Source organism: Zootoca vivipara, chromosome 11 (assembly GCF_963506605.1).
Source record: "Zootoca vivipara chromosome 11, rZooViv1.1, whole genome shotgun sequence".
Taxonomy (NCBI): domain Eukaryota; kingdom Metazoa; phylum Chordata; class Lepidosauria; order Squamata; family Lacertidae; genus Zootoca; species Zootoca vivipara.
Window position 1 is genome coordinate 6203487 of NC_083286.1, and position 26801 is coordinate 6230287.

The 26801-nt window shown below is 43.0% G+C and overlaps 1 protein-coding gene across 2 annotated transcripts in view; it reads right to left on the reverse strand.

Annotated features, from left to right (window-relative positions):
• LOC118076675 (transducin-like enhancer protein 1) overlaps positions 1-26801 on the reverse strand; it is a 77748-nt gene that overhangs the window by 17187 nt on the left and 33760 nt on the right. For both annotated transcript variants that reach the window (XM_035099517.2, XM_035099516.2), the window contains exons 7-14: positions 26225-26429; positions 25426-25442; positions 11107-11223; positions 7754-7807; positions 7188-7340; positions 6102-6246; positions 4911-5101; positions 1953-2029 (exon numbers count right to left, since the gene is read on the reverse strand). In XM_035099517.2, the coding sequence (XP_034955408.1) occupies positions 1953-2029; positions 4911-5101; positions 6102-6246; positions 7188-7340; positions 7754-7807; positions 11107-11223; positions 25426-25442; positions 26225-26429 (959 nt within the window). The remainder of the gene's footprint in view (positions 1-1952; positions 2030-4910; positions 5102-6101; positions 6247-7187; positions 7341-7753; positions 7808-11106; positions 11224-25425; positions 25443-26224; positions 26430-26801) is intronic.

Below are 26801 nucleotides of genomic sequence, written 5' to 3' on the forward strand. Positions count from 1 at the left end.
GAGCAGGCCTGCCAGATATAAGACTTTTTATTTATTTCCCCCTATTTATCAGTACAGTGGTGCCTCGCAAGACGAATTTAATTCGTTCCACGAGTCAATTCGTTTTGTGAAAAATTCGTCTTGCGAATCGCAGTTTCCCATAGGAATGCATTGAAATTTCTTTTTTTGCCCATAGGAACACATTAATTAAATTTCAGTGCATTCCTATGGGAAACCGTGATTCGCAAGACGAAGTTTTTGCAAAACGAATTTGTCTTGCGAGTCACCATCAGATCACCATCAGATCGCAAAACGCATTCATCTTGCAAAAAATTCGTCTTGCAGGGCATTCGTCTTGCGAGGTACCACTGTATTATGCTTATATCAGGCATGCCCAGAGTCTGTTTTGAGGGCCTAATCTGGCCCTCTGATTGCCCCCACAGGCAGTTCCTTCTCTGGGCTCTAAAAAAAAAGTCAACAACTTTGGGGTAAAATTCTAAAATAAGGTCAACAACTTCAATCCTTAAAAAAAAGCTCAACACCTTTGGTCGGCCCTCTTGCATGCTCACTTCATCAAATCTGGCCCTCTTTGAAAAAAGTTTGGGCACCCCTGGCTTATATCTACTCCACCTTTCCTCCAAGGAGCTGAAAGTAGCATATTTGGGTCTTCTTTCGCCTCATGCTTTCCTCACAGTAGCCCCATTAAGTAGTTTAGGCTGAGAGACAATGACTGGTGCAAGGTCACACAGGGAGTTTTATGGTTGATTTTAACCCTGGTCTCCCAGGTCTCAGTCCACTTCATATCTCCCCATTCCACATTTGGGGTGGTGGGGAATGCACAATACTTCCCCATAGACCTGTTCCCCTGTTAGCAATCCTGTGTGGCACTTTTAAGATGAACCAATTCAGGCTGCAATCCTATGCATACCTATCAGGGAGTGAACTCATGGAATTCAGTGTGGTTTACTTCTAAGAAATGTACAGTGGTACCTCTACTTACAAATAACTCTACTTACGAATGTTTCTACTTATGAATGGAGCTCCGTCCGCCATCTTGGATGCGGTTTAGATAGGATTTTTTCTACTTACGAATTTTTAGATAGGGTTGCCTTCTACTTACAAATTTTTTCTCCCAATGCATTCCTATGGGATTCGACTTACAAATTTTTTCGACTTACAAATGTGTGTTCGGAACACATTAAATTCGTAAGTAGAGGTACCACTGTATAGCTTCTTTGGCATGAACCCACACTAGAAATTGAAAATTTAGTGAAGTACTACAGTATTTCTAAGACTATAATGCCAAAGTGCCCACAGTAGCATTGCAAGGGATGAGGATGGGGAGAAATTCCAACAATCTGGCTATGCCTCTAGGTCTAGTGGGCTGCCACCGCTCTGAATAACCACACAGGCCAGAAAATAAAGAAGTAGAAGCTCTCAAAATCTACATGCAAAAGCCAGAGGTAACATTGTGCTGTAGCCACAAATGGCGTGGAACGCACAGCCATGTTTACATGCAAGTGCAAAGTACAGATTCTCATTTTAATGATTCCTAAAAATTCAATAAATCTTCAGATCATACTAAAATTAGAAACAGGAATTTCTACCTCTATCTTCACAGGATAGGTTTTCAGATTAAAAAACAAATCAAAGCAAGGACATATTTTCTTTATTCCACCCAAGAACTAAATTCCTCCTCAGCAGACTGGTGAGGGCAAAGTTCTACTAGGAAAAGAGAAGCACATCTTGCCAATTGCTTCTAACATGTCAACGAAATGGCATGAACTAGTAATAAAAACAGTATAAAAATGCTATTGGTGATTGCATTTTGAAAATCCTTATCAGCAGCTAGCTGCAACCTTTCTGGAAAACTCCACATACCTTCCCCTGTGGAACTGTCATGTGTTGACAAAAGGTAAACAGAATGAGCTCTGGCTGATTTAGACTTAGTTATGCTGTCAGACATTACTTACGGTTTTCCTCCAGGGATTCCAGTCAGATTTGGAGGCATGCCGGGTACTCTCATATGAGGAGGAGGATCAAATCCAACCTGATAATGAGCAAATAGATGTCTCAGAACTCGATGACCATTTAGAAAAACACACTTTACCCATTGGCTGCACCAGAACAAAAAGCATTTGCATCCCATAGCCACTGAGCATGCTCAGCCTTCACTGGGCTGTTCTGCAAATCTCCTGCCCCTCCTCCTGTTTTTTGTTTTTGTTTTGTGCAAACTTGCTTATACTTCTCCCTTCTGCATGGCTGCTGCCATTTTGGCTCCATAAGCAATGGCTCTCACAGCATGAAGCTCAAGAAAGACAGACATTGATTTTATATCTCATGTGAATGTAACAATGTTCAAAACCCAAGCAAACCAAACATGTGGGCCTGTTTATTATTGGCCCAGGCAAATAGGTGCTAAATTATATTCATGCATGCCTCATTTTGTGGTAGACAAATCATGCATATAACAAAGTACATCAAAGCCTTGATCAACTTTACTGTATTGATTTTATCTGCAATAAATATCAACACTTTTGAATTTATAATTCCTTTGTAGTGATGATGAGAATATGGATTTTTGTTATAAACAAATCAATTTAATAAATGATATTGTGCACTACAAAAAGTGTGTGTGTTCAAAGGTTATAGACAAGACATGTTTTTGAAGGCCTTGAAAAACCACAGATTGGCTTCATTTGGACATAATAGGAGATCTGTAGTGAGTTTGGAACATTTGTGCTTTCCCTTCTTACTCTGGTGTGGCATGGGGTGTTTGGAACCTTTCTCTTTTTCTCGACTTAACTGTAGTTTGCTATGCCATCCAAACCTTGACCAACAGTGGTTGATGGCCAGTTGAAGCAAGCCAACGACTAGTTAAAGTTTATGACAGAGGACACCAATCAAATGCCTGTGGGTGCCATTGTGCGCAAGACGACTTCCAGAGGTGTCCCAGACTCTATTATTATTAATAATATTACTTTTATTACTACTATTACTACCACTACTAAAAATGAGTCTCTAACCCTCATAGAAAGCAGGTTATGGGGCAAAATGTGCAGGTACCTTCTAAGTGATTTCTGTGAAAGGAGAGTGGTATATCAGGTCCTCCCTCACAAGTGTTGCAGTGGGAATCAGGCGCTGTGTTGTGGCTGGGAACAATTGGGCTAGTGGGACGCCAGTCAAAGCGATCGAGGGACCACTACTAAAACTGATGTGCGTGTCCCTGAGCTTCCTCTTTCGGGCTCAGTATACATCGGAACACCCACCCACCTCTCCCTATTTTTATTTTCTATTTTCCCCACTTGGCAGATTGGCTGGTGCCATTTGGGTTTTGGCTGCCACGTAGCAAACCATCACAACTTGTAAGGTTGCAGATAGGCTCTGGTTCAGGTGGATAGGGGTGGCAGGATACCTAGCCATCCCTATGCGTTGGGTATTCCTTTAAGAAGGAATCCACGGACTCATGGTTGGTCTCCCCGTGCGGGGTTGTGCCCTGAGCCTGAGTTCAGGGCTGATCTGGGTGGAGGCCTGGCAGACCCCCCTCTTTGCCTCCGTCCCAGATGTTCACCCTAGGCTGACTTATGGTTCGTGCCCAGAGTCAGGGCTGCAGGTCGAACCAGAGCCTATGCAACCACTCACTTGATTTGTAATCAATAAAGTTGTGGCCTAAATTCTGCCAAAAACCAAACCAAAAATTTGAGTCCTGTCCGAATTTATTACTATGGCTGGTTAAAAGGTCTCCACATGCAAATCTGCATTGTATACTTTTCCTGGAACTGAGGGGTGTTCTCTGTTATTATCAGGCGGCGGCGGCATCAGTGTGCATGTAAGTGAGAAATCAGCTGACACACAGCGGGCTTACCATGGTAAACCTAAGGTTGCCGGGGGATAATTGTCTCTCTAATTTTGTGTTATACCATGCTCCATGGGAGCCATTTCGTGTTATGCCACACCCTCTATATGGTAGCAATTTTCTGGCTGTTGCCTCCAGCACACTCTCAAAATTCAAAATGCACCCATTAGTTCAAAAGGGTTGGCATTCCCTGGTTTACGAAGTCCACTTGTTTCAACTAACCACAATCAAGACTAACCACAGTTTAAGGCTTGGATGATAGCTGAGGAAGCAGAATCTTTCCATCTCTGTGTCATGGCTGTGATGGAGGAGCCCAGGAGGGAGCTCTTGAGCCAAAGATTTGCACACTCTCATAAAAACTAAACTACAGTTTAATGCTGCACCTGAACGTAGCCACAATTTCACGCAAATCTCACCACATGATGAAATTGATTTGGAAGACTAGGGTCTAAAAAAGCTGAGACAATATGTGATGGATGTGTGCTTCTATGATATATCACTTCCATTACAGAGCAGTCTACAAGGAGGAGGACCCCCTATTTCAGGGATGGGGAAGCTGTTGCCTTCCATGTATTTGTTGGACTACAACTCCCATCATCTCCGATGGCTGGAGCTAATGGGAGCTGAACAACTTCTGGAGGGCCACAGCTTTCCCATCTTTGCTCTATTTAAATGATACAAAAACAGAAAAATAAAATCCCGTATGCAACAAAAGGAACGTCAGATGCTCACTAAGTGTATATATCTTCTTCCCCCAGAGAATAATCAAGTGCTCAGCAAACCAAGGAAACAATTTTATGGTTTCAAGCTACCTTTTAATGGAGCAAAGCAATGAAGTCTGCTTTCAAAAACTAGGCAGCATGCATAAATAGGACACATACACCCTTCACTTTTTTAAATAAGGGGGGAGGTAGTTTCAGCTACTCCTGCCATGTACCGTAGCTTCATGAGCCACACAGCAGAGCAGTAAAGTCTCTGGTGCTGTTATATCCCAGGAGCTTGACAATGCCAAATGAAGCATACAGGTTTCTCTCTGTGAGCCCTAATCCCAACCCAGTTCAGTTTGCAAGCCTACCATAGGGGATCGGCCATAGGCAACCACAGCAGCTGCAGCTGCAGCAGCACTCATTTGCGGGGACATGTTGTGTAGACTGGCATAGGCTGCTCCTGGGCTGGTCAGCTCTCCATTCATGGCAGCATGTGGTACCATTCCAAATGGAGCAGGGTACGGTCCGGGAACAGCAAGAGGTGTCCTCAAGCCAGCAGCTGCAGAACAATAAGAAAACATATTGATCCTCAGGACAGTTTCTTCACAGAAAGCAACAAGCACCCTGGAATTCCATATGGGTGCTTCTCCCACAAAACCCAAACTATTCTGTCCACAGCGCTAGCTATAATCCAAACTGTGCTTAACATCATCTCCAGATTGCAGCTGTGTAGACCAGCACCTGCATATTTATGGATTCCAGAAACATGGGAACAGAGGGGGCTGTGGCTCTCACCCCAAGGTTGGCCAGGGTGGTGGTGCCTAAGCAGTGTCCCCAGCAGTGATGGGGGGGGGAGGAGATGGCTGCTCTAGTAAAAGGGGACTGACAGGTAGAAGTGAGGGGAGGGTACAGCCTCCTTCCTCTCCGAAGCAAATAATACGCTTTAGAGTGTTCCATAGTTGAATTCCGTTAAGTGCTCTATAATTTTAACTTTGATCAATTACTAGTTCTCAAAAAAATTATTATAGAGCTGTGCATATGATTGTGATAAACCCCTTTCAACAATACTGAATGTGATAGCTTTTTAACATTTGCCCATTAAAGAAGCAGGTGTAAAGAGGCACATGAAAACGTAGATAACATTTATCACATCCTGACTGCCTGGATCACTCTCACTCACACTCCCCACACCCTATGAGAAACACCTTCTGGAGGTCGCTGGGCATATTTCTTTGGAGACTGGGCATAATTTATAACATTTGGTGCTGCAACCGACTGCAGTTAGCACGCAGATGCACACAGTGTGCCATTCTGTGTTTGTCATCAACAAACATTAGCTGCCAGTCTCAAATATGGGATAATAGATTCAGAAAAGAACTAGCATTTGGCAAAATGATCAGAAATTCAAACTATGTTAGCATTTCAGAAGGCAGCAGCATGCAAACACATCAGAAACACAGAGAGGGACACAAGGTGACTGCTAGCTATTAACACATCACTCTTCTTGATAATGATTGAGTATTCATGAAGGAAACAACATCAAAAGAGGTTTGTGTTACCTGCTTGGTTGACCAGAGGGTCCATTGATGGAGGTTTGCCAAGCCCTGGACGAAGGCCGGGAGTGGCACTGGTTCCTGGGGTTGGCACATCACTTCGTGGGGTTGGTGTGCTGGACTTCAGAACCGGCGTGCTGCCCTTTTCATGCTGGTATCAAGAAACGTTGCTTTTTATCCAGGCCATGTTACACAATTGATCACAACAGCCACTGAGATGCTGAGTGCTAACTGCCTAATTCTCTAGACTCATTTTCCTAAATTCCAAGGCACATTAGCAGCATTTATGTTAGATATGAAAATGAGAGCTTTTAAATTAGGATTTAAACATCAGAGAGAGAGAGAAAAGACCAATTTAAATCATTGATATAAATCAAGATTACCATTTGAAAATTCACATTCCCTGCACTAACTGGTTGCTATAACAATAAAAAGCATAATGGTTTGCAACTAAATAGAAGTTGGGGCCCAAAAGTTATATATAAATAAAACATAAGAGATATAAATAAATAAACCACATCATAGCATTTAGAAAATCTAGGAGAATAGTCACAAAAAAATCTAAAAAGAAATCAATGCTGCTTTGGTCGAGAGTCAAAATATTCATACATTTGGTTAATTGATCAGTTGAAATAATTGAAAGGTATTAAATTAGTTAACAACATCACCCATGTACAGTAGGCTCAATGGATGACGCTAATGACAGAAGATCACACTGCTTAGATCCTAATGCCTAAAATGTGTGTCTAAATATTGAATACTTTCTCAGATTAATCCAAAGGTCCTAAAGACAAATGTGTGTTTGGCAATCTGTTGAGAACTGCAGCCTAGAAAATTTAACTGTTTTGACTTTCAACAAATTAATTTGACAGAATTGCAATCCATATCTCAGTGAACCCGAAAGGGCAAAATTCTCACTGATCTTGGGAGAGCTGGATTTAAACAAGTGTTTGATTAGAAGGCACTTCATTTATTAGTTGCACGACCACCTTATGTTTTCTGACATGCACCATTTACACGTGAAGTTGACATAAATAATTCTTAGGCATCCAAATATACAACAGTGGTCAAGGCCAGAGGGATAACACTCACCAAACCGATTTCTTTGGATTTCATAGAAGTAGAACTTCCGGATGAGGCAGTAGATGCTGGGCTGCTAGAGGCATCTTTCTTCAAGAGGCGGTTCTTGTCTATGCCGTTCTCACGTGGCGAATGAGCAGGACTTGCCCGTGGAGATGAAGGGTCCTGAATGGTTTGCAGGCAGGGCAAAGGCAATAGCAAGCACTGAATTAAAAAGTTCCCAATACAGGGCTGCCTTTAGGTGTCTTCCAAAATTTGTACAGTTATTTAGCTCCTTGACATCTGATGGGAGCGTGTTCTCCAGGGAGGGCACCCCTACTGAGAAGGCCCTCAGATTAAGAACTCCAAACCATCCATGACTTGTGGTGAAAGTATTCTGGCCTCTGCATGGAAAATCACTACTGTTGTCCCCCACTTCCCTGTGCCTATCCAAAAGACCAGCAACCACAGGGAGGACTAGCTCAGATATTCAACCAGAGATAAGCAAAAGTAATCCACGACTTTCAGAAACATAGTACAGTGCCTTGAAAAAAACCCACCACTTCCAATTATATGCATTCCAGTGCAAAGCAATTTACCTCATTGGACACATCCACAACTAAGTTGTCGTCGCTTTTGTCCCCATCACTGTCCTAAATTTAAAAACAAAATATTTGGTTTTGCTCAGTACTCTTGACTACAGTATGTCTATTCACTTTAGCTGCAAAAGCCAAACATAAACGCAGATCAAATATAGACAGATATATAGATATAGACAGTGGTTTTTTTTCCTTAAAGTAATGTTTAGGGGTACTCTCATTTTCCTACTCCTATTGAAATACTGCCCCCCAATGAAGCCAAACTTAGATTCACAAAATGATTAGGGGTATGCGTCCCACTGCGTCCGCCCGCCCCAGAAAAAAAAGCACTGGATATAGATAGAGAGAAATAAGTGCATCTAGCATCTTCATTGTAGAGTTTCTGCTGTTTGCTGAGGGTGCCCCTCTTTAGCCAGCTTCTTTTGTTCTGCTAATTTCTGTCATTGGTGGTGCTGCTACTGGGGGCTACATGGTTTGCATTGACCCATGCATTGACCCATGACTTCATCAGGTAGGGCTTTTCACAAATGGGGAACCACCAACGAGAAGGCTCTGTCATGGGTAGAGATGGGAAGGCCTGGGGGGAAAAACCGGGAAAAATGGGGGGCGGGGACCAGGGTTTTCCCGGGCTTTTCCAAATCAGGTCCTTCCTGCAAGAGAGGGCACATGTTGCGGTGGATCCCAGCAGACCAGGTCTAGGTGTTGGGGTGGGATAACTGGAGCAGCCACAACACCCTATTGGTGGTCCATCTGATGGGATGCAATTGGGCTGAGGGCTTGCCAATCAAAGAAACAGATGGACCAGTATTTAAACGCTGCACTCACCGTAGAGATCCTCTTTCTCTGGTTGAGCTGCACCGGAACACCCGCCCACCGCTCCCTACTTTTAGGGCTTTCGCTTGACCTTGCTATGCTGTCATGTGTCGTCTGTCGTTGGGACAGGGGTATGGCAGGAATTTCTCCCATTTGGCTGATTGGCTGGTGCCATTTGGGTTTCGCCTGCCGCGTAGCAAATCGTCACAACTTGTAAGGTTGGCAGATAGGCTCTGGTTCATGCTAATAGGGGGGGTATGATCCCTTACCACCCTATATTTATATATTCGGGTATTCCTCTTAAGGGAATCCATGGACCGATGGCTGGTATTCCCCCAAGCGGGGTTGCCCTAATCCAGTGTTCTGGGAACATGTGAGGGAATCAGGGCCCGGCTGGCGCGCGCCAGTTGGGTAACCCCGTCCCAGGTGTGTACCTGGCTGCTGACTTAAGGAGTAAGTGCTACCCTAGGTAGCTAGTCGAACCAACCACTCATTTGATTTGTAATCAATAAAGCTGTGGCCTAAATTCTGCCAAAACCAAAAATACAAGTCATGTCTGAATTTATTTCTAGGCCTGGGATAGAGGGTTTCCACCCACAAAGCCCTCCCCCCCAGGGGAAATTTTGGGGAAAATGGTTTTTTTGGGGAAAGGGGGGAACCTGGTACCCTGCCCCAGTTTTTCCGTTTTCCCCCCAGGCCTTTCTATCTCCACCCCTGACAGATCCTTCTCTTTGGTGGTTCCCCATTTGTGAAAAGCCCCACCAGATGAAGATTATCTGTCTTTCACCTTGTTTTTAAAATGTATTTATTAGATTTTGCTAAAAGATACAAACAGTAGGCATAAATGTAATGGATCATTTTTTAAAAAAGAAAGTATAATAAATCAATATCACTGATGTGTGGACATGGTCATTATAATAAGGTAATATATAGAAAGCAATATAGTTAAGCAAGATCTGTGAATGTTAACCATAAGTTAATATGCATTTCTTTTTAAAAAGGTACTAAATATCACCAAAGTTGTCCGTTTCATTTCCTGTTCCAAATGCTTTCATCTTATATGTTAACTTTTTCCACTGGGGCACTGGACCACATTTCTTGATACCACATAGTGTCTCCCTCATTACTGACTTCCAAGAGAAATTTAAAAATATTCTGTTTACCCAAGCACTTCATGACCATATGTTACTATTCCTGGCAACCTTGAAATCATTGGCTGATAAATGGTGTTATGTATTGGTTTAAATTGTGTACATGAATATCAATGTTAAGTTCTGTAACTACCTTTCCCGCTCCAGGAGGATTCAGACGGGTGTGGTGACAGTTGCTGCTATTGGTTAACTTGCTAGTACAATTTGGATCTCTACTCTGATTGGGTCCCGCCAAAATATGAATGTATCCTTTCCCCAACTCCTGTTCCTGAGAGTATAAAAGGAGCTCGTCCTTTCCCTCCACCCCAGTTCAGTTCCTACTGCAATGAAGAAGATTGTTCTCGTTAGACTTGACTCTTAGCATATCCTTGCTAGCATGCTGAATCACACAAAAGCTGACATCTGCACCCACGACATAACAAATGTGTTTTTTAAAACGTTTTCAAAGAATGTATTAATCTGTTGTTATAATATTATATGACATCAATGTTTGTTGTCATTGGCTTCTTTGGGAAGATTATAAACTGAATTGCTATTAATAATCATTATTGTTCTGGGATGCTTTTATGTGGAATGATTTCACTTCTTTTCATAACTGTATCAACTGTTTTATTTGTTTTTAGTTGTTTGAGTACATGATTGCAACCTTTCCTGGGACCTTATGGTGAATGACAGCTAAGGAATGAATGAATGAATGAATGAATGAATGAATGAATGAATGAATGAATGAATGAATCATATTCTGTACAAAACTGACTTGCTTTGTCCTATCCCACCTTAAATAAAAAAGACATCTGACAAAGGTGCTAGATAATCTGATATACAAGGTGGCACCTGATTCCCACTCTCCCATGGAGTTTCTTGCTTTTGCTCTTCACCTGTAGGTTATACCAGTCTGCTGTTTCTACTCTGGGAATCTCTCAGATGGTCTCTCATCCATATACAACATACGCTGCCAGACAGGCTTAGGTTTGGCAGCAGAACTACACTTCAGGCATTATCTAGGCTAAAGATATCCTATTGTTAGTATGGTTATCAAGGATCACAGAAGCAAGATCATTCATTAACAAGAAAAAGCCCAGTTCAGACATAATGGCAGCCTTAATGACAGCACTCTTGGAATGAGGAGAGCTGCAGGTATCCTGGCAACCTGACAGAATTCAAAGAAAAGGTGCTGAGAGAACCAGAAGGTGGTGAGGAAAGGAAGGAAAAGAACCACTATTCATAACTAATAAGATCAAATTCGTGACATCCCTTTCTATGAAGCAAAAGTTAGGCTGCCAGTGTTCACTTTTTCACATACATGACCATATGGAGCCCAGCTATGAGTTCCTCCATACATGCACAGTATCTGAAAGTAAGTTAATCATCGTTGAAAGATTTACTTACATAGTGGCTCGAGTCCTTATCATCCACCTTTCTTTTTTTCATGTCATTGGAATAGTCTGGTCCATTCCTCCGTTTATCTGTGCTCCGCAGGCTATCCGGAACCAAGAGTGAGTTACTCTGTAAACACAAACACAAGGTCGAGCTTGAAATGGGCACGATACCCTTGCATTCATTTCCAGATAGCATTTTACAATTAAAAGACATTAATTACATTTCCAGATAGTACTTTACAGACACAAAATCCTTAAAAGCATATTCTGATACCCACAAAGCAGCTGTTTTAGGAAATAGGTTTGTGAATCAAATAACTTGTTATTATATATAAAGGTAAAGGGACCCCTGACCATTAGTTATTACCGTATATATAGTCTTATTCAAATGCTTTTCATGGGGAGAATTTCAGGGGCTATTTGCTCATGAAAAGTATTTCAGCCAAACATAAAGCATTTGTGCTTCTGAAAAGGAGTTTGTCTTAATCTCCTCTTAATTTACAGTCTGCCTTAAAACTTGCATTGCTAATTGTTGATATATTACTCCCCCTTTAAGTGAAAGCCTGTGGAAAGGAGCAGACAGCAGGAGTGCTGGCTCTGTTTAGATCTCAGTTGACCAGTTAAGAGTGGCTCCAGTCTGAGGGTCACCAGCCGTTTTGGTGCGCATTTGAAAACTGAAGTTTTCAAGCCTAATTTGGGCAGGGCAGGTGGAAGAGAAATTTGTAGATACCTGTGGGTGCCATGTTGGTGACTCCTTTTCTAGATAAATAGACATTTGATATGTCTGCATCTCTCTGTACTCGACAAAAAGATTTATGGATGAAACTGGTATAACAGATAGGTAGCCGTGTTGGTCTGAGTCGAAGCAAAATAAAAAAATTCCATTCAGTAGCACTGTATCTGAAGAAGTGTGCATGCACACGAAAGCTCATACCAAAATATAAACTTAGTTGGTCTTTAAGGTGCTACTGAAGGAATTTTTTTATTTTGGTATAACAGAGTTGGGGAACATGTGAACCTCCAGAGGACCTTCAGCTCCCATCACACTGAGCTAGTATGGCCAATAGTCAAGGATCACACTGAGCTAGTATGGCCAATAGTCAAGGATGCTAGGACCTTGCCTACAAAGGTCCGTATAGTTAAAGCTATGGTTTTCCCAGTAGTGATGTATGGAAGTGAGAGCTGGACCATAAAGAAGGCTGATCGCCGAAGAATTGATGCTTTTGAATTATGGTGCTGGAGGAGACTCAAGTCCCATGGACTGCAAGAAGATCAAACCTATCCATTCTGAAGGGAATCAGCCCTGAGTGCTCACTGGAAGGACAGATCGTGAAGCTGAGGCTCCAATACTTTGGCCACCTCATGAGAAGAGAAGAATCCTTGGAAAAGACCCTGATGTTGGGAAAGATGGAGGGCACAAGGAGAAGGGGACGACAGAGGACGAGATGGTTGGACAGTGTTCTCGAAGCTACGAACATGAGTTTGACCAAACTGCGAGAGGCAGTGCAAGACAAGAGTGCCTGGCGTGCTCTGGTCCATGGGGTCACGAAGAGTTGGACATGACTAAACGACTAAACAACAACAACAAAGGAGATGTAGTTCACCAGGATCTAGAGGTCCACAGGAGGCAGTGGTTATTATTAAATTTGTCTACCACCCTTCATCTGAAGACTACAGGGCAGTTCACAACATGTTCCCACCTTTCAACTATCAAGCCATACAAGAATATAAGATGTCCTTCAGATTCATGAATCTCTCCTGTTTTATACTTTACTCCGATATTGCTATGTTTTAGATATGCTGTACGCCAATCAGGAACTTTTTGTATTAGCAGCTTATAAATTATTGTAAGCAAATAAACAAACGTAAGCTTTAATATGCTTGTGTGTCATCCTACTCAGAGCAGACACAGAGAAATTAATGGACTCGAGTCCAATTATTTCAGTGCGTCTGCTCTGAGTATGACTAATGTTGGATATCACCCATAAGAATCATAAACTGAAGAAACACAAACCAGTACAAAGTGAAATGACCTTACTGCCTAACAGATAAAACACACAAATGGTTGGTCTCAGCCAATTTACTGCTTAGCACTTCTTTAAAAAAACAAAAACAAAAAAAAACCCCACTTCCAACATAAAAATCAGAATGTGAAAGGAAGGCCAAAATACAAGAGCAAGAACTAATTGTGTCCACAATCTACAGGCTACTTTCTTTTTTGATAATGCTAAGTACAAACTGTTGACCCAAAGGGGAAGAGAGGCATTTTAGATATTTCTGGGTCACATGATAATTTGACATGCCTACAATTCTCATCTTCCCTGCAGCAAAAGCATTAAACATGTCACAATGGGTTCTTTTAAGTTCAGGATTAGCATATGCAAGAAGGGCAATTTGTTCAATGGTGTGTTAATGCCATGAACAATGCTGAATGAATGGTTGGTGGAGGGGGTGGGGGAGAAGAGGGCTCTTTTCACAAAGACCTGACAAGCCTCATTTCTGAAAGTCATCTTTACAAGGAAGCATAATGCTAACACACTTTAACAAAAGGTATACACAAAATATCTACCAGCACCTCTACTTCAAAGAAAACTGTTATTCACATATTAATAATTACACCTGGAAGCAAAATAAAAAGGTATTATTACTAAGAGCTGCTCCCCACCCCACCCCCAGGACAACCACCCTAGGAGCTTTCTAGTCCTCATACACCAATTCTTAACAGCAAGGAGAAAAGAAAACAAGACAAACAAGGGCACCTAAAGCAATCTGAACTTTCTTCAGCACTCCAAGAATTACACTTTAAAAGTAAGCTTCAGCCCCTTTTATTTCTGACTATTCAAGCTCAACACACATTAGGGATCTTACATAAAGCATATGGGAGGGTCTAATGAAATCAAGTAAAAAGCAGCTCACAGGCATGTCTTTACCGCAGTGTTCTGTGGCTGAAAAGGCAGGTTTGTTGGATCACTGAACTCATTAGCTTGAAATATACAAGGTTGGGTTTTTGTTTTCTACCCCCTGGGTGACTCAAGAAAACTAGGAAGGCTCAAGGGAGAAACTGGGAGCAAATAGTAAGTTCCCATTTTAATACTAAGACACAAACATCCAGACATATACTTTACGGAACGTTGCTAACAGACAGGTATGTTTGTTTGCGTATGAGAGAGAGGGGGGGATATAAGAACCAAATATGTAGAGATCCATATTTCATCAATATTCACTGTCCCAAGACAGTATCTCAATATATTCCACCCAGCCTTCACTATTACAACTCTACCAGTTCCAGCCCCCCTAAAATTTCATTCTCTGTTAAAATATCAATTCTTATTTGCAGACGGTTATGCTTTGAACATCTTCCCCAAAATGTTTTCCTGCTGCCACCGCTGGTTTCTTAGTTTAAACCTCAGGTCTTTTCCCAAGTCTTCCATGAAGCATGTGGCTGAAATGGGCATTCTAATCACAAAGACTTGAAACCAATACTGTACCAAGTATGTTGAGGTGCATTTGCCCATCTCTGCTCTGGCTAAAACTGGAAATAAGTGGTCCCTTCTTTTTGGGCAATTTGTAAACTACCACCCTAAACCCAACAGGTGACACTAAATTCATGTTGAGCCTAGAAAGCCAAGATCCTGCTGTCCTTGGGAGTCATTTGTGCTGACCTCAGAGGCTGGACAGTGTTCTTGAAGCTACCAACATGAGTTTGACCAAACTGTGGGAGGCAGTGGAAGACAGGAGTGCCTGGCGTCCTGGCGTGCTATGGTCCATGGGGTCAAGAAGAGTCAGACACGACTAAACAACAACAACAACAAAGGCATGTGGAGTGTTGAAACAGCCCAGTCTACACTGGAAGGGGTCCTGAGGGCACATGAGGGGCCCAAAATCCTCTTGGGAGGCCTGGGCCATTTGAGACATTTGCAAGCATCATGGATGGAAAACCCTTGACAGACCTCCTAATCTAGCAAAACATCTTGCATTATAAAAGAAGTTACCCATTATCAAAGGGGACAAAGGGTGCAACCCCCTGCAATGCAGGAATCTTCACCTGGGGTTGCATGACATTACAACATTCATGCCAGAATTTTGCCTTGGGTAATATGGAATTTGATCAGACAAAGACTCTGAAAAGGACTGTGGCGTTTGCCCCCTCATTATGTAGATGTACTGGGGAAGAGAGAGAAAGGGTTAATAGGCTGAGTTAGTTAGGTTGGTTTCTTGTGGGCATAGGAGTCAGACTGAGTTAGAGACAGAGAGAGTGAACTGGATTACAGTGTTTCCAAGGATTTAAAACTTGTTTGCATTCACAATAAACTGGAATCTTTGTTAATACGTTACAACCTGACTGAGTCTGAATATATTACCAGGGAAACCTGGTTGGTGGCAGTGGAAGAGATAAGTCGTGGTGGTGCAAGGTCATTAGTCCGTGGAACAACCGGGGGCTCTGTGCGAACGCCACGACGACTTTCCAGAGAAAAAAGTTGTAGCTCATTGGAAAGTTTTATATTGGCAGGACCTCAGGCTCAATTCCTTGATGCTCCAATGACAGTGTTAACCATACTGAGCTAGATGGATCAGTGGTCTGATTCAGTCTAAGGCAGGCATCCTCAAACTTCGGCCCTCCAGATGTTTTGGACTACAATTCCTATAATCCCTGACCACTGGTCCTGTTAGCTAGGGATCATGGGAGTTGTAGGCCAAAACATCTGGAGGGCCGCAGTTTGGGGATGCCTGGTCTAAGGCATATTCCTATTTATGTTATAACAGGACCCCAATGACTTGTCCACTGATACAGCTCTGATTTTTTTCACTGCTACATAGAAAACAAAACACTCTCAAAATGGCTGGCACTTTCTATTGATCTACAGTGCTTACCTTATGGAATTTTGAAAGCACATTAATTTTTAATATCATGCATTGCAATTTGTAATACTAAGTATGGTTTGAAATCAATTTGGCTTTGGTTACAAGACCATTCTCATAATCAGCATTTGCACCAGCACTATCTGTTGTAATGTTATCATAGCAATGCTGCTATAATTCCATAGGTAGTACAATACTGTGATTGAAAAGGCAGAGGGAAGAGACCAGAAGTTTCCCTTCAAATCGAGTGTTATAGCAGTGTACTGACAGGTGGGACCAAGGATAAAGCTTTTTCTGAGGTGCTGCTCCACATATGGAATATTCTGCCTAGAACTATTTGCTTGCCACCTGTTCCACTGACTGATGCCAAGTGTTTTTATTTTCCCTGAGTATTTGATGTGTACTTATTGTCACTGCTTCCCTTTTAATCTGCATTTTACACTTTATGTTGGGAGTGTGTTTTGAGATTTCTAATGCTTAGTGAGGAAGGGCCATAGCACAGTGGCAGAGCAGATGCTTTGCATGCAGAAGGTCCCAGTTGAATTCCCCAGCATCTCCAGATAGATAGACTCAGAGAGAACCATTGACATTTGCCACCATTCAGTGCAGAGAGCACTGAGCAATTCACTTATTCTCAAGTAGTTTTACTATTTGTAAACTGCCTTGGGTGAGCAATAGGAAAAGCAGGATATGAAGGCTTTAAGTCTCTCTCTCTCTCTCTCTCTCTCTCTCTCTCTCTCTCTCTCTCTCTCTCTCTCTCTCTGTGTGTGTGTGTAATAATAACAATACCTTTATTGTCAATGTACAACCTGTGTACAATGAAATTAACCAAGCCCCCCCACCCACAAATACTCAATCTCATTGCACTCTGTGTGCTTGTCGCACAGCATACCAACCCTGAAATTTAGTCACACTATATTATTTTCCATTCAGCAGCCTAACAGCCCACGGATAGAAACTGTTTTTTAGCCTGTTGGTACAACTGATTATACTTCTATATCTCCTGCCTGAGATCAAAGAGGTGCTGCCCGGGGAATTTTTCTTGCTCTCCAAAGGCAATAATCCCTTGTGATGTCATCTAGTGGGCTCAGGGGACAGCACATGATATTATGTGCTGTGTTCAACACCCTCTGTATAGTAAAGATTGGCAGCAACTCGAAAATATGTCAAAATGCAAGTAGATAAATAGGTACCACTACAGCGGGAAGGTAAACAGTGTTTCCTTGTGTTGCTCTGGTTCACCAGAAGCAGCTTTGTCATGCTGGCCACATGACCTGGAAGCTGTACGCTGGCTCCCTCGGCCAGTAAAGCGAGATGAGCGCTGCAACCCCAGAGTCGGTCACAACTGGACCTAATGGTCAGGGGTCCCTTTACCTTTTATGGATGTGGGTGACGCTGTGGGATAAACCACAGGGCCTAGGGCTTGCCGATCAGAAGGTCGGCAGTTCAAATCCCCGCGATGGGGTGAGTTCCCCTTGCTTAGTCCCAGCTCCTGCCAACCTAGCAGTTCGAAAGCACCTCAAAGTGCAAGTAGATAAAAAGGTACCGCTACAGCGGGAAGGTAAGGACCCAGGTGGCGCTGTGGTTAAACCACTGAGCCTAGGGCTTGCTGATCAGAAGGTCGGCGGTTCGAATCCCTGTGACGGGGTGAGCTCCCGTTGCTTGGTCCCAGCTCCTGCCAACCTAGCAGTTCGAAAGCACGTCAAAATGCAAGTAGATAAATAGGAACCGCTACAGCGGGAAGGTAAACGGCGTTTCCATGTGCTGCTCTGGTTTGCCAGAAGCGGCTTTGTCATGCTGGCCACATGACCTGGAAGCTATACGCCGGCTCCCTCGGCCAATAATGCGAGATGAGCGCGCAACCCCAGAGTCAGTCATGACTGGACCTAATGGTCAGGGGTCCCTTTACCTTTTTACAGCGGGAAGGTAAACAGTGCTTCCGTGCGCTGCTCTGGTTCGCCAGAAGCAGCTTTGTCATGCTTGCTATATGACCTGGAAGCTGTACGCCGACTCTCTCAGCCAATAACACGAGATGAGCGCCACAACCCCAGAGTCGGTCACAACTGGACCTAATGGTCAGGGGTCCCTTTACCTTGTATGCCTGCTGATCTTGTGTAGCCCCCTCCAGAGGCAATTTTCAAGGTGCTCAATCCTACACATGGTGGCAGCTGCAGACAATCAGTTGGCTATGAGCAGGCAGTAGACATGTGGGTGTTCTGAGCAGCTGCCATGCTGTTCTTGGTACTCCACCTCAAGCTTGCTTGCTAGCTTGCTAGCTTGCTTATTTATTTATTTATTTATTTATTTTTATTATTATTATTATTATTATTATTATTATTATTATTATTATTATTATTATTATACTGCCCTATAAACTTCCTTCTACCTGGAGGGGAAGCAAGTTTCACAAACACACCCCAGGTTTGTACGGAAACCTGAGGTACCAAGAAGTCAAAATCCAGACCTTTTTCAGCAGCATCACCCAATTCTATCTTTTGAGATTAGGTTGTGTGCTATCAAGTAATCTTGCTACTGAGTCACAATGGATCGTGACTCAGTAGGATGTGAGATCATTCTGAAAAACAGACAATAAATCAACTCACACAGCAGTGAGCTAGCAATGGGGATGGGGAGAAACAAGGGGGGCATACCCAAATATTACTTCTGACAGGCTCAGTGATAATGTTCATTCAGAAGAAAGGAAATGTGTTTGCTAATTTTTCTATCTTTTTTATTGTGGTATGAATCTTATCTTGGAGGCAGAGTGGCAAAAATCTTCAGCTCCACTCAAGTTGCTAGTGGTTTGCAACACATTGAAGCAAGCAATGAGAATTTGTTGTTTAGTCGTTTTTGCAGAAGTGTCTAAAGTTTAAAAAATTTGAATAATCAAAGCAGTATAATAGTTTCATTGAGTTATGTAACGTAAATTGATTGCATTTCTGTCAAATAATTGTTACCACCTCGCTAAGAGAAATATGAAACCAGTTTGTTTCATCTTAATTTCAGTAGACTAGACATTTTAATTGAGGATAATCCCAGCTTTCATGGTCAGAACCCAATTTATCAGGGATTAAGAACATGAAGTCTACATTATTTATCCAGATTGGCCTAAGTGATTAAATTGATTTTATGAGTAATTCCACCACCACTCCAATTTTTTGGTGCTGTTACTTAAAGATTCCCTTCTACCAGTACTATAAATTCAAAGTGTAGCTTCTCCTTTGGTCCTATTTTGTTGAACGGGAATTACAATTAGTTTCAAGGGGCCTTACACATTAAGTTAGTCCTATTGCAAACAAGATGAATAATTTAATTACATCAAAACTCTTATTCTTTCAAGGAGCTCAGGGGGTGGCCTTTGACCTCATTTTAACTGTGATGTGTTTTAGGGTGAAAAGAACTTGCCCCAAACTTCCCATGTGAGCTTCATGGATTTGAATACAGTATGGGATTTCCGCACCCAAACCCATAAAAGAGATTGCGATATCATACTGGCACTCAAGGTTGCTAAGGCCCCTGTAGCTCTTCTGTCATTAAATTAAAATAGTTAGAACAGTGGGGGAAACTAAGAGGAAAATCTACACAAGGGAAAGCAGTCCCACAACACTGTACTTTGTTCAGATGGATTTGCTTAGCTATACTCCCTTCTCTCCATATTCTCCGCTTGAGACCCTTTCTGGCCTGGGGGCCAAATGAAGGTGTCTGAAGTATGGAAGGGAGTCAGACTGTAAATAAATTTATAAGAATGTGCATGTGTGCACACCCACGCTTGACTATAATTATGCTAAATATTAAGTAGAGGAAAATGTATGCTGATGAATGCCGGGATGGCAAAATGTTTGCACCCAGAATAACCAATATTTACTCGTCATGAAATTCTAGCTCCTCTCTTTTCTCAAAGAGGAGCTCAAAATTGCCCCACGAATGCTTCTGTAAGAGTTAACAGTCTTTCAATAGCTGCTAGTATTTGATTATTTATGAATGATAGATGAAGGGGTGTTAATAAAGGTGGACACTGTTGCTTCAGCAAGTCATTCTTCAGCTTTAAGCACAGCAATTGTGCAAGGGGGGGGGTTGCTATTGTGTTGCACGCACAGAGAACTGAATACTAGGCCTCTAGTGACCAAGATGGATCCAGGATCACTTCCAGACCACACTCCCAGGGAGAATGTGACCCCATCCAAAGCAGACAAATGACCAATTATCTGGATTTGAGGATTCAGAGTTTCTTGGCCCTCATCCAGCCCACCACCGAGTCCAAACAGTGGTCCAGGGCTTGCACAACTCCTCCCAGTTCAGATGGACATCGCCAGTGTACTGATCTAAGAATACTTGCAATTGTTGCACAACAGCTCCCTCAATCACCTTCCCTAGAAAGGGGGCATTTGCAATGAGGCTGTAGTTCAGTTGCATAATTTTGGTATTAGAGATAGTGCCTAACATACAACCATCTTAAGGTTTCATTCCAGAGAGAGGTTTGGCAGCCTTCTTCACAATGGATCCTGGAGAGGGTGAAAGAAAAGTTGGTCTCTTTTTGGTGTCAGGCTGGCACTTAAGAGTAGTTGCTAAAGTAGGGTAGTTTATTGCCGGATTGTGTCTGCATTTGGACATAGCCATGGTAAGATATTTTGGTTTTGTGCTGCCCCTGGGATTGAGCTAAAGGAGGGTTTAGGAGTTCCTGAGAGGAGACACTCTTTTCTTCTAGTTCCATTAGAAGCTTATCAAGGAGGCCCTAAACAGGTGGGCACTGGATGAGGAGGTCTCATGTTCCAACATCTGAGCCAAAGAATCCTTGGGTAGTACATCGCTTGACATGACACAGGCTGAGAGTCTGCCATATAGGCAGCCATGAAAGAGATTACGAATAGGGTTAATCTTTTTATCCCCCCTGAATTTGATCTCTAAGCTCATCCAGTCCTGGCAGAGTAGGAGCTTATGCCTGAAGCCTTAAGGGCTGTAGCTGAGGCTACAACATCTCTCTTCAATGTCTTTTCTAACTTGCAGTCAATGTGGCATTTATTAGCTGCAGCAGTAAGGCACGCTGCAGCATTAGACAAAGCCATAACCACAGTATCTTCCCTGGGAGAAGAAAACAAGTCTTCTCTCTCATTAGAGAACGGGTTGAAGCTTAAGAGAGAGATTCTGTTTACATTCGGAGACTTAATTGGCTCCTGCCACTCATTGTTGAGTGCGTATTCCAAGACAGCTTGTGGCAGCACCAACAGATTCTTGGCATAAAGTAGACTTGATGTAGGATAAGGTGCTATTGTAGTCAACCCTGTTTTGAAGTGGAAAAGAGGAAATAGTCAGGCCTGCTAGGGCTGCCATATTTTGAAGAGCAAAAAAGGACACATTTGCCAACTTCTATTTTAAACTATGGATCACTATGACGACTCTACCCATGAAAAAGAGGACGAGCTTCTCCCACCCCCACCCCCGATTTCCTGAACTACATCCCCCTTCAGGATAGCTAATGGTCAGAGATGATGTAAAGTCCAAATATCTGTAGACTAAAGGCTGGAGAAGGCCATGCTAGAGAGCATACCCTTCCAAGGATAGTGGGGCAATAGTAGAATCCCCACTTCTACCTCTGGGGCCCCAGCATAAAATGAACCCTCTAGGCCAGGCTTCCTCAACCTCGGCCCTCCAGATGTTTTTGGCCTCCAACTCCCATGATCCCTAGCTAGCAGGACCAGTGGTCAGGGGTGATGGGAATTGTAGTCTCAAAACATCTGGAGGGCCGAGGTTGAGGAAGCCTGCTCTAGGCTAAAGTCCGCATTTATTTAATGAGTTTGTAAGCTGCTTTTAAAGCAAAAAAATTCTTGCCAAAGTTGTTTACAAGCCACTTAAACATAAAAAAATTCAATTTAAACCCACCAAGAAGGCCCTCTGCCTTGTTCCCTGTAACCTTACTTCTCGCAGCAAGGGAACCGCCAGAAGGCCCTTGGAGCTGTACCTCAGTGTCAGGCAGAACGATGGAGTTGGAGATGCTCCTTCAGGTATACTGGGCCAAGGCTGTTTAGGTGAAAGTTCCCAACTCCTCCTTGCAGCTGCTCCAGGGGAAGGGAGAGGCTGTGTGAGCCGCCCTAGGGCTCACTGCAGCTCATTCTCATTGTGCTAAACTATGTCTTGGTATGATGTACAGTAGCTGGTCCTGTTGTAGGGGATGTTTATTAGGATTCCCTTCAATACACCCAGAAATGTAGTTCCTAGCCAGATAGGAAAAACTACTGCCCCCTAGAATATTTACTTGCAACTAAATCAGGAAAGGGACCCAGGTGGCGCTGTGGGTTAAACCACTGAGCCTAGGGCTTGCTGATCAGAAGGTCGGCGGTTCAAATCCCTGTGACGGGGTGAGCTCCCGTTGCTTGGTCCCAGCTCCTGCCAACCTAGCAGTTCGAAAGCACGTCAAAATGCAAGTAGATAAATAGGAACCGCTACAGCGGTAAGGTAAACGGCATTTCCATGTGTGCTGCTCTGGTTTGCCAGAAGCGGCTTTGTCATGCTGGCCACATGACCCGGAAGCTGTACGCCGGCTCCCTCGGCCAATAAAGCGAGATGAGTGCCGCAACCCCAGAGTCGGTCACGACTGGACCTAATGGTCGGGGTCCCTTTACCTTTAAATCAGGAAAACCCACGTCCTCTCTTTTTCAGGAACAGCTCCAAAAGTGTGATGGCAGGAAAAGTAAAAGCAGCATACTTACAGTGGAATAAAATGTCTCTCATGCAGAGATCAACACCAAGGTAGTATTTGAGGTATTATTAAAGAATACAGGGTACATTTGCTTGACATTCTCCAATTAAGCAGAGTTTGTGTGTTTTTTGCTCACACTTGTGAGCTGAATCCTTTTTTTTTTTACTGCTGAAGCAAACTGTGAAGGCTACATGCCCATTCCAATATACTTTTTTAAATGGCAAGAAATAATGTACTTGCTATATTTGGTTGAATTCAAAAAAGTGTCCGTCCACGTGGGGGTGGGGGAACTGTGTTACACCCTGTGCTGGAGGTCTGTAGAAGAGAAGAAACTAAACCCAAGATTTAGTTTCTTCTGCCTGCGCAAACTCTCATGGAAGCATAGAACTTCTAAGTAACCAACTTATATAGGACAGTGCAAGCTCCTCCACTAGAGCTTCGTTCAGCAGTTGCTAATGGTGCTAGCAAATATTTCTCTGACTTCTTTAACAGACTGTTCTGGGAAAGAACAGTCCTTTGGAGTTAGCTTTTCAGAGGAAAGAAGAAACAGCAGGGGGAATGGAGAAACTGGACCAAATCATTCACCCTGCCTGCTGGTGGGGGCTCAGAATCCAGGCTATGGAAAGATTAAGAAGTGGCCCCTTCATAAACAGTGAAGAGGTTTTAAACTTTGAAGAAGCTAGTGTAAGTGGAAGAAGAAAAAGTAAAAGGACTGGAATTAGATCATAAGCCTCTATGACAGGGATCAGCAAACTTTTTCAGGAGGGGACCGGTCCACTGTCCCTCAGACCTTGGGGGGGCAGATCCACCCTCTCCCAAAGGCACCCCCTCCCCCCAAAAGGACACGCCCCGCCCCCACTCACGCCGCCAATGCCGCCTCGTCTTCAGCAGCAAAGGCGTCGTCCTCTGTCTCGGCAGGGCACAGAGCCCATGCCGCTGGCCTGGGTGGCAGAGGCAGCAGGCCTTAGTTTGCCGACCCCTGCTCTATGACATGCAGTGCCCCCAAATAAAGGTAGGTTGGAAGTTGGAGAAGGGTTCTTACATCAGTGTTGTGTCTGAGCAGCTGAAACATACAAGTAGACTAGAGGACAGTGCAATGTAACACTGAGGGTGATAAGTAAAATAAGAAGGTGCTATAAAAGATTTAAAAAATTAACCAAAAACGAGCAGCAGTTTATTTCAACTGCAAATGAAACACAGCACCCTCTACAACTTCACAGGGGAGGGCGTGCTTCTGGGATTGTCACATGAGAGCATGTGACAATGCTCTTCCCACCCACCCCGCCTCTTGCACACAGTCTCTTGCACTCTTGATCTAGCCCTACTGCGGTATTGTGGGCAACATATCTGCTCTTCCACCTTTGGCCAAGGCTTTGAAGCAAATTGCCTGAATCTTTAAAGGTAAAGGTAAAGGACCCCTGACAGTTAAGTCCAGTCACAAATGACTCTGAGGTTGCGGCGCTCATCTTGCTTTACTAGCCGAGGGAGCTGGCGTTTGTCTGCAGTTTTTCCGGGTCATGTGGCCAGCATGACTAAGCCACTTCTGGCAAAACCAGAGCAGCACACGGAAATGCCATTTACCTTCCTACTGGAGCACTACCTATTTATCTACCTGCACTTTTTGGTGTGCTTTTGAACTGCTAGGTTGGCAGGAGCTGGGACAGAGCCACAGGTGCTCACCCCGTCACAGGGATTCGACCCGCCGACCTTCCGATCGGCAAGCCCAAGAAGCTCAGTTAGATGGCTCAATAGCACATGGGAAGGTTAAAGCAACCCAGTTATATTTCTTGGGGAATGTAACGAACTAAAGATGACCTCACAACTTTGGCTGATATCCCAAATGAATTCTCAAGACTTCCAATCGTCCAGAGGAAAGTCATAAGCAACCCCAACAGAATTTGTACTTCTAAAACCCTAATGCACTTTTGAAGTTCCTGCGCTCTAGTGTGGAATAAACTGGAAAAATATGAGAGGGGATGAGAAAGACATTCATTTCACAACTTACAAACCAGTTTCGATTGTGTGGAAACCCTGGAAAATCCAGTTTCAAGGGACATCCCAAAATCAAATAAAAAATTATTTTAAAAAATGCTATCTAATGGCACTGATTCTAGTATAGATATGCTGCACAACAGACATATTGTCTAAATTAGGCGTATACATGGCCAAAGAATCATGGTGGCCCCCGATACCAACAAAAAAGTTCTCTGATGAACCATGTGAGGGTGAGTAACTGGTTTTTAAAAGATATAGAACACTTTTTTGAAAAGCCTAAGAGTGACACTAGCAATACATTCCAAGTACAAAACAGATTAGATGTGGAAATGTCTGATATACTAATCACAAAAGGAAAGGCAGATTAGATATGAAACATCTGATATGCTAATCAGATACTTAAGACATGTATATGAAGACAAAGTTAGAAAAACTACAAATCCCTGGTATGGCTAATGTGCAAGTTTTTAATCTCACCTGTTTTCACAAGTACACAGATATGTAATGCAATTAATGCAGGCTTGAGCAGTTGCTATCCAAAACCAGATTAGTTTGTAGGGATATTATAGCAGCTACAAAAGCCGTTCAATAGAAATATTATTTTTATTTTTATTCTTCCAACAAAGCCCTGCAGTATTCATACCGCAGACACTATGCCCATTATCTAAGCTAGGAGAGAAGTAGCAAGTAAGGCCTACAGGGAAGAAAATGTGAATATCTGGCTATCAACTACTGTAGCAACTGAAAAATGTTAAGGTTAGCAGGAATATTGGTACTTACTGTGCCCGCATCTCTGTCTGTTCCCGTAGTAACCAAGAAATGCACAGACATGCCCGTTCAGACACAGAGGCAAGAACAGAAATAAAAAAGGGGGGAAAATTAGAACACAAGCCGCGAACAGTTTTCAAATGGCTTTTATTTATATAAGTCATTGCACATTCCTAATACAGTGATTTCCTGAAAATTACATTTTGTAAACATGATTTACAGTTTAACCATACACAAAGCCTAGTTCTTTCCATGACAGAATAAATTACTTTTTTCCTTTTTTCAAAAATTATTCAAGTGCAATTTTGCCCCAATATTTAAAGGTGTCCTAAACAAAACCTACAAAACAGTTTTAATGCTCTCAAACTTTCATTTCAACACATTCCCCTCAAAATTTGACTCGTCATTTGCCCACCCTCCCCAGAACTCTTTCCGTTAAAGATCACTTTCTTAAATCAAAAAAAGAAAGAAAGAGATAAATTACCCATTTATTCTGTTTTAACAATTTTCCACAATATTGTGCGGACCACTGAGGTTACAACTAAGCATGTGTCAGGATGTCAAAATGTCCTGCACTTCATCAAAGCAAGGGATCCTTAGCGATCTCCCAGCTTAAAAGACTGAAAAACTTCAAGCTGAGTTTTGCTTCAGTGGTATAAATGCAGAATGCCATTCTTAAACGTTTGGCAACCAGTTTGCTCTTGGGCTTTCGCTCAACATAAGCGCAATTTCTTTAGAGATGCCTGCAATTTGCAGCAAGGTGCAAATATACACTTGGCAATGTCCTAATCGGGCTTTCCATGCCTCTCACCTCTGTGGTGGTCTGCATCATGGTGCTTCTTGTCATCTTTTATTGCCAAGTGAGACTGCCCACCTAGAGCACTGGAGAGGGCAAGGAGGCCAGCGCTGCTCCCGAGCGGAGGAATTCCAGGAGGCTGAAGTCCTGATGGGTGAGGGGTTAGAGGCACTGGGGGTCCATGGCCGTGTGAGAGGTGTTGAGCCTGCAACTGCTGTTGCTGTTATTTGTGGGGTATTTCCAGGCAGGAGCAGCGGCAACGTCGACCATTTGGAGGGATGAAAGAAAGGGAGAACTGGTTAGCCAACTGTACTCATTGCCACTTCCAGTTTTCAAAGTCCACACTACTTCAACCGGCTCCAAATAATCACCCCATACCAGGTTTCACAACTGCTAGAGTATTTCCTCAGATATCGATCCTCCTTTGTGTTACAGAACTGAGCTCTGTAATTTAATCTACAGCCTGACTAACAGGAGATTTGTGCAGTCTAGACTCTTGAAGACATCTGGCACCTCTCCAAATCCACCCCCCCCCCCGTATTAACAGAATTAGTGCAGGCAAAACTATACAGTTTGCACACATTCCTCCTAT